We start from the raw sequence: 13,714 nt of genomic DNA, 5'->3' as shown, positions 1-13,714 counted from the left end.
TATATCTTATGAACTTTAAGGGAGAATAAACAGCAGTACAGTCATATTAGGGTACTTTAATATCCCACTGCTATCATTGGATAGGTCTTCCAGACAAAAATATCAATAAGGAAAGAGTGGATTTAATTGATATTTACAGAACATTTCATCCCAAAACAGAAGAATATACATTCTTCTCAAGTGTACATGGAACATTCTCAAAGATAGACCACATGTTAGGACACAAAACAAGTCTATACAAATTCAAGAAGCTTGATATAATACCAAGCATCTTCTCAGATCACGATGACATGAAACTAAAAACCAACTATAATAAAAACATCCCCAAACATTCAAACACATGGAGGCTAAATAGAATGTTATTAAACAATGAATGGGTTACCAGTGAAATCAAGGAAGAAATAAAAATTACCCAGTAACAAATGAAAATGAACACACAACAACCCAAATCTATGGGGCAGAGCAAAAGCAGTACTGAGAGGGAAGTTCATAGCATTATAGGCTTACCTCAAGAAGCAAGAAAAAAAATCCCAAAGAAACAATTTAGCCCTACACCTAAAAGAACTACAGGGGTGGGGGAAGCCCAGAGTAAGTAGAAGGAAGGAAATAATAAAGATCAGAGTGGAATAGATGTGGAAATAGCATTCAATAAATCCAGTGCCCATTTATGATAAATGCTCTCAGCAAAGTGGGAATATGGGGATCATCCCTCAACATAACAAAGCCATATATAGCAAACCTACAGCCAATATCATACTTAGTGGGCAAAAACTAAAAGCATTTCCCTTAAGATCAGGAACAAGACAGGAATGTTCATTTTCACCACTCTTATTCAACACAGTACTAGAAGTCCTAACTACAGCAATCAGACAAGAAGAAAAAATAAAAGGCATTCAAATTGGAAAGGAGAAATATTATTTGCAGGTGGCATGATTTTATACATAGAAAACCCTAAAGACTCCACCAAAAAAGCTGCTAGACTTAATAAATGAATTTGGCAAAGTAGCAGGACATAAAATTAATATCCAAAAATCAGTGGCATTTTTATGCACCAATAATAAACTATCAGAGAAACTAAAAAAAAAATCCCATTTACTATTACAACAAAAATAAGGTACCTAGGAATAAACTTAACCAAGGAGGTAAAGACCTGTATTTGAAAAACTATGGGACATTAGAGAAAGAAACAGAGGAAGATACAAACATGTAGAAGCATATACTGTGTTTATGGATTGGAAGAATTGGTAGAATTAACATCATTAAAATGCCCATACTACCCAAAGAAATCTATAGATTTGATGTAATTCCTATTAAAATACCAATGGCATATTTCACAGATCTAGAAAAAATATACCAAAAATTTATATGGAACCACAAAAGACCTCGAGTAGCCCCAGCACTCAAGAAAGTAGAACAAAGTTGGAGGGATCATAATACTGGATATCAAACTATACTACAAAACCATTGTAATCAAAACAGCATGGTACTGGCACAAGAACAGGCATATAGATCAATGGAACAGAACAGAGGGCCCAGAAATCAACCCAAGACTTTATGGTCAATTAATATTTGACAAAGGAAGCAAGAGCATATAATGGAGTAAAAACAGTCTCTTCAATAAATGGTGTTGGAAAAATTAGACAGTTCATACAAAAAAAAAAAAAGAAACTAGGCCACCAACTTACACCATACACAAGAATAAACTCAAAATGGATAAAAGACTTAAATATAAGTCACAAAATCATAAAAATTTTAGAAGAAAATAGACAATAAAATCTCAGACCTCTTGAATAGCAATATTTTTACCAATATATGTCCTAGGGCAAGGGTAACAAAGGAATAAAAGCTTCTGCACAGCAAAAGAAACCATCAACAAAATGAAAAAGGAACCCACTGTATGGGAGAACATATCTGCCAAGAATACATCTGATAAGGGGTTAATTTCCATAATATATAAAAACTTATACAACTCAACACCAGAAAGACAAAAAATCCAATTTTAAAGTGGGCAAAGCCTTGGCTGGTTTTGCTCAGTGGTTAGAATTTAGCCCATGAACCAAAGGGTCTCCAGTTCAATTCCCAGTCAAGGGCATGTACCTTGATCAGGTTTGATCCCCAGCCCTGGTCGGGGCATGTGCAGGAGGCAACCAATCAGTGTGTCTCTCTCATATCTCTCTCTCTCTCTCTCTCTCTCTCTCTCTCTCTCTCTTCTCCCTCCCTTTCATTCTCTCTAAAAATCGATGGGAAAATATCCTCTGGTGAGGCTTTAAGAAAAAAAATGGGCAAAGGAAGGACCTAAATAGATACTTCTCTAAAGAATACATACAGATGGGCAATAGACATATGAAAAAATGCTAAACATCACTAATCATCAGAGAGATGCTAATTAAAACTCATACCTGCTAGAATGGCTGTCATCAATAAACCAACAAATAACAAGTGCTGGCAAGGATGCAAAGAAAAGGAAACCCTAGTGTCCTGCTGGTGAGAATGCAAAATGGTCCAGCCACTATGGAAAACAGTATGGAGTTTCTTCAGAAAATTAAAAATGAAACTGCCTTTTGACCCAGTGATCCCACTTCTGGGAATATATCCTAGGAATCTTGAAACACCAATCAGAGAGAATATATGCACACCTAAGTTCCTACAAGCATTATTTACAATAGCCAAAATCTGGAAGTAGCCCAAGTTCTCATCAGTAGATGAGTGGATAAAAAAGCTGTGGTACATTTACACAATAGAATACTATGGAGCCATAAAAAAAGAAGGAACTCTTACCCTTTGCAACAGCATGGATGGACCTGGAGATTATTATGCAGTCAGAGAAAGACAAATATTACATGATCTCACTTATACATGGAATCTAATGAACAAAGTAAACTAATGAATAAAATAGGTCCATAGGCGTGGATGCATGGAACAGACTGACAGATCTCAGAGCGGTGGGAGGTGGGGGGAATGGAATGAGATTAACCAAATAACTTAAATGCATAGACCATGGACATAGACAATAGTGTGGTGAAGGCCTCGGTTGGGGTAGGGGGTGAGTGGAGGGGGGCAAAGGTAGGGTTAATGGGAGACATCTGTATTAGTGTCAACAATAAAAAATAAATTTAAAAAATAATAATAATACTGAATAGTCACCATCCTCATATGGCACATGGTTTAGAATGCGAGTGGTTGGGGCCTGAGAGGGGACTGAGCAAAGCTGTATGACAGTGAATGGAGCAAATATGACACATGAGGACCTGCTCACTAATATCAGTGACTTCAGGTGGATTTTCACTTAGACATAATTTCAGACTTGCAAAAATGTGGCAAGGGAAGCACAAATGATTTCCAGATACCCTCCACCCAGAATCCCTATTTGGTAAGATTTTACTACATTTGCTTTCCACTATATTTCAAGAAGATTCAGACACAGAAAAAGGGTGAATCTGTGTTGAGGTATTTTGTTTTCCTAATTCTCCTAAAAATGTTTCCCTGTATCAAAACCCCTCTGGCAGGAACCTTCCTATCACAAAGGCTATAGACTTCCTTCCCCTCCTTGCCCCACCCTCTCCCTTTGCCAAGAGCACAGAAGGGGAAGAAGTGTGCACTTGGGGATGCTGCCAAGAGAGACTGTGTGAAGAAGGAAGGAGTTGCCTGAGCAGAAGGAGTGTATTCTCAGGAGAAAGGGCTCTGTCCACCACACCACGCATAAGACCACCAGGAAGATCCCCACTGCAAACCAATCCAACCTTTCAGGGAGATAGCAGGTAAGTCTATGTCCTCTCTGCAGATTGTTGGCTCTTCCCCAGTGCCAAGACCTTCAGGGACACCTGTCCTATCTGTCAACTCCTGACATAGTCTTTGAAAGACTGAGGCTTCTGACAGCTGAAGTCAGGATGGCCAAGACTACTAACTAATGTGCTAGGGAGCAAGAATCATTTCAAGGCTAAGGGTTTTCAAAGTCCAGAAAAGGATTTAGTTCATTAGACAGAATTTAGGAGGCCACAAATGGGAACAGGTCTGAGGCCCAGAGCTGAGGGATGGATGGGTGAAGGAGAGGCAGTGTGCCAAGTTCAAAGGCTCCCAACCAGCACAAAATCCTATCCATCTTTGGGCCTGTGCTGGGTCTCCTCCTTGTACCTGTCAATGGCATGCCTGCCTTCAAACCCCCCTCCCAAGGGTGCTCTGAGAAAGGCATTGGCATATGTCCTAGTGGAGAGAAGTCTTGTCCCCAAACACTGATGGGGGTACTGTGCTCTAATCCCCACAGGCCTCCTCATCTCATCATCATGAACTGGTGGTGCATGATCATCTCTGGGCTTATCGTAGTGGTGCTTAAAATTGTCGGAGTGACCTTATTTCTGCTTTATTGTGAGTATTTGAGCAACCTCTTACCCCAACTCCATGTTGTCTTATTCTTGGATCTTTTCTCAGAATGAGTGGTTAAATGTATAGATTAAGTGCCCAAGTCTTTCCACCTGAGAGCAACTGACAATACCCTTCTCACTTCCCAAAACACACAATGGGCCAGGTTCCTTGCTCTACCTTGGAGACATAGAATTGACTCAGAACCCCACCCAGAGCTTTCATCCTAGAGCATTAGTTGGGTAATCTGAGCTGAAATACTCAGCAGTGCTTGCTATTGTTGCTAAAATCTGAAAATTCAGCTGCAGTTCATCCTATTGTTGGAACTGTAATATAAGATAATGGGGTTTTCCGAAGGGAGGCATTTCCTTCTGTGTACACAGAAATGAATTCATCTAAATGCTTAGAAAAAAAAGCCTCCTATCAAGGAATTTTACTGCAATTGCAGCAAGTAGAATCTTCTCCAGCCCCAGAAGCCAGTAGGGAAAATAAATGAGGAAGGAAATGTAGTTTAGGAGGCCGTGGTTGGGTAAGAAGTGTCTTCCTTATGACCCAATCCAAAGGTGAAACTTGTATCACATCAAAGAGCAGGAAGAAAATACAAATATAAATAAGTGAATGTATTCACAAAAAACATACACGTACATGTCTTTGTGGACCAGAGTCAGACAGTTCTATATTTTCCATTAAAAGTCACAGTGACCTAGCAGCCCCTGTGGGGATGTTTGTTATATTCATCCCACAGTTGGGGCTGAACCAATAGCTGATTTTCTTTGCAGTCCCACAGATTTTTGGCAAATGTAATGACAGCTGCAGTCCCACAGAGAGCTATGGAACAGGTAACATGCATGACAATAATCTCTTCTCCATCACGTTCTAATATGCTGAATTCTCTTTAGAAACCTTTCTCAAGGACTTTTCCCAAGAAGTTCTTTGGCAGGAAATGTGCATAAATATCTGCTAATTTATAAGATATATATACATCCTGGGATGTACATCTAATGTACAACATGGTGACTACTGTTTTCTATACTTGATAGTTGCTAAAAGAGTAGGTCTTAGATGTTCTTACTGCAAAAAAAGTGGCAATTTTGTGAAGTAATGAAGGTGTTAGCTAACCTTATTGTGGTAATAGATTTTGCAGTATATATTGTATTAAATCCTCACACTGTACAACTTAAACTTACACAGTGTTATATATCAATTATATCTCATAAAGCTGAAAAAAGAAAATAAATTAAATGCAACATAGTCAGTAAAAAATCTTCTATTTGGTCCCCTTCCTTTTATAGTTGGGAAACCAAGACTAGACTGAGTGAAATGCCTGGTCCTCGGTTTTCCTCATGGGTCTGAGGAGGGAAATTAGTATGGAATCACTATGATGTAATGTGAAAGTACTTAGCAAACTCTGACATGTTGTGCACCTAAAGGAATTGTTATAAAGAAGTCCATTCCCACACACACAAAAAAATTGCATACAGCGTCTTTTTGTATGTGCCAAGCACTATACCAGACCAACCAGAGAAGAAGAATAAAAACAGGACATATTCATCAACTACAAAACACAAGGCACGATGCCAGAGCTATGGGGGATAAAGAGATGGGCGAGGCACGGCTCTCCTTCCTAAACCCACCTCTCCCCGTCACTTCCTCTTAAGACACCTACTACTTTGTACATCTTTAAGAGAATAATTGTTTCTTGTTTGTCCCAGACAAACAAGACACTCAGTACACTGAGTTAGTTACATGGAGGAAATACTCATGAAATATTTATGGAGTTCTGTTCAGTTACGATCCCCAAACCAGGTTATTACATATCACACACACACACACACACACACACACACACACACACACACACCTTGGAACTGGAGACTGAAATAAAAAGTGAGTGCTAACTTGTATGCTTTATTAATATAAGTGTAAGTAGCTGTCTGGGCCCATTAAAGAGGTCTTCAACCACAATGGACAAATAATTGGGCCATTGAGGATAAATTTTACTGCCTCTGAAGCCACTGCAGCTTCCTGCTCAGGCGGCCAGTGTTCCCAGGAAAAATGAGGCCTCTTGGAGGCCTATAAATTCTCCTACTTATATTCAAATAAATATTTGCCTCTTCTCTGCCCATAGGAAAGCTCTGGAATGTTTGCCTGCCTTCTTGTCTGCCCATAGCTCTGGCCCTGAAACTTGCTCCAGTTAGCCACAGTCCTTAGCGCTGATGAGTTCTGATCAAAGAAGGCTCCAAATGTTGCTGATCATGAGTTTTCATATAGGGTTTGAGGCACCAGAACTGGAGAGAGCAGCAAAGATGCTGTGTAGAGCCTGGAGGGGAAGTGGTCCAAATAGCTCTTTGGATATAACAGTGTCAAATGTGAACATGAGAAAGGAGCAGGAGGTTTCCTTCTGATACTAAATCCATCCATTCTTCTTCCTGTCTCCTGTTCTTTCTCTCAGCATTTCACACCTACATCACACCAAAAAATAAAATAAAATAAAAAAGACATGAACTAGAGCTTGGGGTGTGGAACATGACAAATAATGGTAGTAGTTTGATGGAAGGTTCCAAGAAAAAAATCTCTGAAAAATTCTAGCGCAAAATGACCAAGAGCCCCTGTCACCTCTATTGTCCAGGGACAAATAGTCACAGGGACTTGAAGCTGCTCTGAGTTTGTGTGTTATATTCATCACATGCCTATCTTAAGGTTTTCTTTTCCTTTCAGTCCCACAGATTTTCGGGAATGGTAATGACAGCTTCAGTCCCACAGAGAGCTATGGAACAGGTAAAGAGCATCGTTATAACTTCTCCCCACCCCCAGGTTCTTATGTAGTAATTTCTTAAAGACTTTTCCCATTGCCCCCTTTCTAATGAAACTGTTTTGCTCAAAGGAACCCATAAAGACCTTCTAATTCATTCCCTTTATGTTATGCATAGGGATACTGAAATTAGATTGGATGAAATTTCTTCCTGGATTGAGGATGATTTGTTTGAATATAATTGTTATAAAGAAACCCATGTTCCACTATATTATGACTCAGTTCCAGGGCTCTCACCTACAACCACTAATATCATGCTCTCTTTTCTTGGATTTCCTTAGTCTGCCCCAGCAGGTGGGATTTTCATCAAGGAAGATGCTTTTTCTTTTCCACCTCTGAAATGTCTTGGAACAAAAGCAGGGACCTGTGTGAAGCACAAGGATCGACTCTGGCCATTGTCAACACCCCCGAGAAACTGGTGAGAGCATGAGAAAGATACAGTAATGCAGCCCACCTGACACCAGTCTCAGTGGGAGGAGGGGTGGGACAATTTGACTGGTGGAGCTGGGGCAAGGTGGGGGATGAAAAGGTGGCTGTCTGAGATCTCAGGCTCCTTGTTCTGAACCTGGAGCTGGGGTAGCAATGGGGTGTGCTCCTCAGGTCCATTTGAGCTAGTGAAATCCATGAGGCACAGCAGTAGACTGTTATCCTGGGGATGGGTTGGGACATTTAAAGTGCAGGGAATGACCAAATGAGCTGATGTGTATCAAAGTTGTTTAAGAAATATAGAATACTTCAAAGATGTAAGCTATTAATGTATCATGCCAGTCTGCCTCATTAATAAGGAAGATGCCAATTAACAAAATGAGTAAAACACAAATAATCCTATATAATAAGAGGCTAATATGCAAATCGACTGAACAGCAGAACGACCAGTCGCTATGATACACACTAACCACCAGGGGGCAGACACTCAACGCAGGAGCTGCCCCCTGGTGGTCAGTGAACTCCCACATGGGGAGTGCCACTCAGCCAGAAGCTGGGCTCACAGCTGGCAAGCACAGCGGTGGTGGTGGCGGGAGCCTCTCCTGCCTCTGCTGCAGTGCTAAGGATGTCTGACTGAGAGCTTAGGCCCGCGGGCTCCTGGACTGACGGAGGGCACAGGCCAGGTTGAGGGACCATTCCCTCCCCCCCCCAGTGCATGAATTTTATGCACCAGGCCTCTAGTTAGGTCATAGAATTGGGATTGCAGTATACAATTATGATAATAAAAAAGCCAACACTATGCAAAAAAGCTTTGTTTTAGTATCTCCTTTTATGCTCATAACAATTCTGAGGAGGTATTATTATCTGTAGTTTATATATAAGGAAATTAGGTCACAGAAAAGTAATTTGGCCAAGGCCATACACCTACTAAAGGACAGCAGATGGAATTGAGATCTCTCTACCTCCAAAACCCATACTCTACTCAATTTTAGACCCTAATATATTTTATTTTGTAGTTGCCTCTTCAAACCCTAAGCATTTGCTGAGTGCTAGACATTGTGCTACATACAGTAATCGTGCTTCTTTCCCCTCTATCTCTTCACCCTTCTTCTAAAAAGTACTCCTGTTATTGAGAAGAATTTGTAAGAGGGTCTTCTGTGAATCTGGGATGTAGATGTCCAACAAAGAGCTAAGAACCTCCATGGGAAGGAAAAGTACTTTAACATAGAGAACCAGGAGCAAGAGAGTGGGGAGAAAAGAAAAAAGATGAAAGGAATGGAACAGAAAGTCAATAGTCTCATTGTCTCTACTAACCCTTACGTTTTGTGGCATCTCAAGTGTGGTCCTTGGCATTCTCTACTACTTGGCATTCTCCACCATGCCAATCCCAGAGAAAGCTCATCACACTAGTGGTTTGCTGATGATTCTCAAGTGTGTATCTCCAGCTCGGCCTTCTCCAGCTAGCCTTCTCTAGACCAGACGAAATATATATATATTCTCCTTTGATGTTTCAAAAGCATCACAAACTCACCATATTCAAACTGAGTCGTTATATTTTATTCCAACTGCTCTTCCTCTTGAATTCCAAATACTTGTGAGTATTTGTGTCACCCAAGAACAAATACTGACAGTTTCTGGGACTTGATCTTTTCTATTCTCTCCTAAATTAGTTGCTAACCAAATCCTTCCCTATCTTCCTATAGCAATAATTCACCTGTCATCTGGATTTCTTCAAAATTCTTCTAACTCCTCTCTTTATCCCTAGTTTTGACCTGTCTTACCTATCCCCCATAGAACTGATATAATAAAATATGTAAGGCTTTTAACTGTCTGTGCCATTTGCCAAATTAAAATGGGTTAAAGTCCAGCTTCCCTAGCATGACATATAGTACAGCCTCTGCCTTCTGCCAAGGGTTGTGTGCCAGCCCATCTCCTTTCTAGCTCTGCACCAGCCACATTGAACATCTTCTAGTTCCTCAAATGCTCCAGGTTGCTGTGTAGTCTGCTGTGATCTGATGCCCCCTCTTCCAGAAAGGATAAGTCCTGACCCATGTTTTTGCCTGAAAAACAGCTATCTCCCCAAATTCATTTCATATATCACTTCACCTAGTCTTTCTGGAAAACCCCAAATCCATGTAGAATTGATCACTTCCCCTTTCTGCCTGTGCCAGATCTAGCATGTATCTCCTGGGACACCTCACTATGCTGGTTAACTCATTATCTTCTCTTATTAGACCTGTGTATCTTCAATGTGTTTGGCATGACTGAGGTTTTAGAAATGGTGGTGAAATCTATGCACCTCTTCCCAAACACATTACATAGGCACAGTATTTTGAATAAAATTCTAACAGCTTCATAGATCCCCTTGGAAACTATCCATGGTTTCCAGCAAAAGGGCTAAAGGTTAAGAAACCTTGTTTTAGACCAGTGATGGCGAACCTATGACACGCGTGTCAGAGGTGACACGCAAACTCATTTTTTTGGTTGATTCTTCTTTGTTAAATGGCATTTAAATATATAAAATAAATATCAAAAATATAAATCTTTGTTCATCAATTTATATATATATATATATATATATAGAGAGAGAGAGAGAGAGAGAGAGAGATCACAGCCAGAGAAGTCAGAAATCCAAGCACAAGAAGGATTTGATTCGGTGCTGTTTGCTTGAAGGTGGAAGGGGCCATGTGGCAAGGAATGTGGGCAGCCTCTAACAGTGATGGCGAGCCTATGACACGCGTGTCAGAGGTGACACGCGAACTCATTTTTTTTGGTTGATTTTTCTTTGTTAAATGGCATTTAAATATATAAAATAAATATCAAAAATATAAATCTTTGTTTTACTATGGTTGCAAATATCAAAAAATTTCTATATGTGACACGGCACCAGAGTTAAGTTAGGGTTTTTCAAAATGCTGACACGCCGAGCTCAAAAGGTTCACCATCACTGTTTTAGACCATGAGTCAGCAAAATTTTTCTTGAAGAGCCAGATAGTATACGTATATTTCATGCTTTTGGGGTCATAAGGTCTCTGTCACTACTACTTTACACTGCCATTGTACCTCGAAAGCAGCCATAGACAATATGTTTAAAAAATGGGCCTGGGTGTATTCCAATAAAACCTTATTTACAAAAATTGGCTACAGTCTAGATTTGGCCCACTGGCTGTAGCTTGCCAACCCTTGCTTTCGATAATAATTTCTTCAGGAGAAATGAATTTGTTTCCATATCCCTAGCATTGTACAATGCCTGGTATGTAATTGACACTCAAATGTTTGTTAAATGAGTAAATTTGCTAATTAATTTTTTAAAATAATAAAATTAGATATGTTGAGGAAGGAGAACATTGAGAAAGGAGGAATAAAGGCAACAGCCATGGGGATAGAGAGAATATCTAAGTGGATTCAGATATCCACTAATTGTGGAAGGTATATGAAGAGTACAGAAGAGGCCAGGAGTTCCCAGACTTCTGGCTGGGGTGATTTGTTGTTCATTAATTAACTATGATGTCTTGGATTAGCACCAAGTTATGAAATACTCAATAAACACTGATTATTTCTCATGGAATTATCTGCTTTAGCAATACTCTTTAAATCTCCCTATTTTCTCAAGGAATTCACTTGACCTCAAAAACCTCATTCAGAATGTAAAATTTCTGGCAAGGAAAACAATCCTATGCAGAGAGAATCAAATAAAGGTGCATTTGAAATTGCCTTTTTTGAGATAGTGTAGGGCAGTGATCAGCAAACTGCGGCTTGCGAGCCACAGGCGGCTCTTTGGCCCCTTGAGTGTGGCTCTTCCACAAAATACCACGTGCGGGCGCGCATGTACAGTGCGATTGAAACTTCGTGGCCCATGCGCAGAAGTCAGTATTTTGTGGAAGAGCCACACTCAAGGGGCCAAAGAGCCGCATGTGGCTCACGAGCCGCAGTTTGCCAACCACTGGTATAGGGAATGTGTTAGAAAATGAAATCTTTAGAGCCCTACAGCAGACCTACGCAGATCTACTGCACCAGAGCCCAACAGCCTGTGTGAACAAGAGCTCCAAGTGGTCCTGACGCTGTGTGTAGACTGAGAATTACTTCTCTAGGATTTATGTTGAGTGTCAGCCACAGAGTCCTCTACCAGCCTTCCTTGTTCCCAGAATCAGATATGATCATGGGCCCACTAGCCCCAGGAAGCAAGAGCAAAGAACCTTCTGTTGAACTGTTTGCTTGTTTTTTAATTCCTAGAAGTTCCTCCAGGTCATAGCTGGAGCTGAGAAGTATTTTATTGGCTTACTATACCAGCAGGCAACAAAGAGGTGGCATTGGATCAACAACTCCGTTTTCAACGGCAAGTATGTGAACAACCCACATTTTTCTAGGGAACTTTGTTCATTTCAGGAGTCCAGATCTGAGATTCAGTGGATTTGTCCTGGAAGAGCACATAGCTTAGACCTAGTTCTCTGTTCTGTTTCTCTCCTTTCTTCCAACCCATCCATTCCCAGAGATACATTTTTTGGTAATTTTTTTTATTATGGAACATACCAAACATTTCTAAATAGAGAGAAGAATATTCATACAACAAATTATTTTGTTCAAATTAAGATCCAAACAAACCCACATACTAGTACATACCATTTGTTTGATCTATCTCATAAGTCTCTTTTAACCCCCAGATCATATTTTATTACTAAGTTCTGACAAGTTTCCCAGATGTGGCTTCTTTATCCAAAGAAAGACAATCATTAGCAACTTGTCTCTGTCTTAAAGTTATAAACTTTAATTCCTAAGAGCTATCTCCTATCTTTCATTCCATACATAGCATTGGTGGAGAACATGGCATTGCCAGTGTACATCTGAAGAGGCTGAGTCAGATAGAAAGCAAGTCCGTTCCCTGCCTGTAACTGGGCTTCCCACAGAGGAGTGGAAATTAATACTCACTGTCGAATAAATTCCAGACACTTTACACATGTCATTCCTGCACTATCCACAATGATGCTACAGAAAAAAAAGCTTTTGTTAATCCCCATTTCACAGACAGTTGGATGGAGGATAAGTGACTTAGAAATGTGTTGAATGTCACCAAGCTGAGAATTGATGGAGCCACATTTTGATCCCACATACACTTGACTTCATAACTCTTGACCTTTCCATGAAGCCAGACTCTTTCCAGTCAGACTAAAAGAGCCTGACTGACAGAAAAAGAGGTGTGAGAAGGCCAATGAAGTATTTCTTTCCTAAAGCCACCTGCTGCCTAGGACAAGAAGTATCTTCCTCCTCTCAGTCCTCTTGCTGTGCTCATAGTACCTTCAGTACTAAAACATTACTTCTGGGAGGAAGTGGAACAAATGACCCATGTGGTGGTTCTAACCAAACACAGTGAGTCAGTCCGAGACTGTGAGTCCATAAACATTCACATGAGAGTTGACAGGAAAGGGTCAGTTTGGAGATGGATTTGGGGATAAGAAGGGGACTGGAATCAGGAAAAAGCAGGGCTGAACTGATGGGCCTTAACCATGTTGTTTTCTCATTCAGTATTACCAATCAGATTCAGGATTTCAACTGTGTGACCATAGGCCTAACAAACACATTCGATGCTGCATCATGTGACACTTTGTACCGCTATATCTGTGAAAAGCGTGCCAAATGATCGAGTTCTCTGTGGTCTCTGACAAGAACAACCAACATACTTATGAAGATAGCAAAAGAGAACATTGACAATTGGGACTGATCCAAGAAATAGAGAATATCAAATTACTGTGTCTGTCTTCTACAGGTTACTGGCTGAGCTCCCTAACCAATCCTCGAGGCTAATGCACGTGCCCCTTTACAGATATACTTGCATGTACACAACTGAGGCAAACCCCCCATTCTGAGCCAGTAATTCCTCAAGAGTCCATTTCCTGTGAGAGTCTCATCTGTGATTCTTTTTTATCTGAACAAGTCATGAAGTCAATGATCCCTTCGTGCATCTGTAGACTAGAAGAGGCCTGGCTGTTTGGGGGAATGAGCTTCTGTATTCCACAAGGGGGACTGGATACTAGCCATCTCCAGGAAACACGAACAGTTTTGTGGAGGCAATTCAGTTGGTATAAAGACAGCTATGTTTCTGTAGAACTGAGCACTTCTCATTGG

The 13,714-nt window shown here is 40.5% G+C and overlaps 1 protein-coding gene across 2 annotated transcripts; it reads left to right on the top strand.

Annotated features, from left to right (window-relative positions):
- The first annotated feature begins 3,609 nt into the window (after positions 1–3,609).
- Positions 3,610–13,229, top strand: CLEC5A (C-type lectin domain family 5, member A). Of its 2 annotated transcripts, XM_005875031.2 has the most exons (7): positions 3,610–3,758; positions 4,262–4,362; positions 5,136–5,195; positions 7,075–7,134; positions 7,450–7,586; positions 11,828–11,934; positions 13,115–13,229. In XM_005875031.2, the coding sequence occupies exons 2-7, from the start codon at positions 4,281–4,283 to the stop codon at positions 13,227–13,229; spliced, it is 561 nt and encodes a 186-aa protein (XP_005875093.1). In that variant the 5' UTR covers positions 3,610–3,758; positions 4,262–4,280. The 2 variants fall into 2 exon arrangements, with proteins under 2 accessions (XP_005875093.1, XP_014402230.1); XM_014546744.1 differs by lacking the exon at positions 5,136–5,195.
- Positions 13,230–13,714: the final 485 nt, after the last annotated feature.

Source organism: Myotis brandtii, unplaced genomic scaffold, assembly GCF_000412655.1.
Source record: "Myotis brandtii unplaced genomic scaffold, ASM41265v1 scaffold455, whole genome shotgun sequence".
NCBI classification, from domain to species: domain Eukaryota; kingdom Metazoa; phylum Chordata; class Mammalia; order Chiroptera; family Vespertilionidae; genus Myotis; species Myotis brandtii.
The sequence above is the reverse complement of the archived record's forward strand: the minus strand, read 5'-3'. Positions and strand labels throughout refer to the sequence as shown.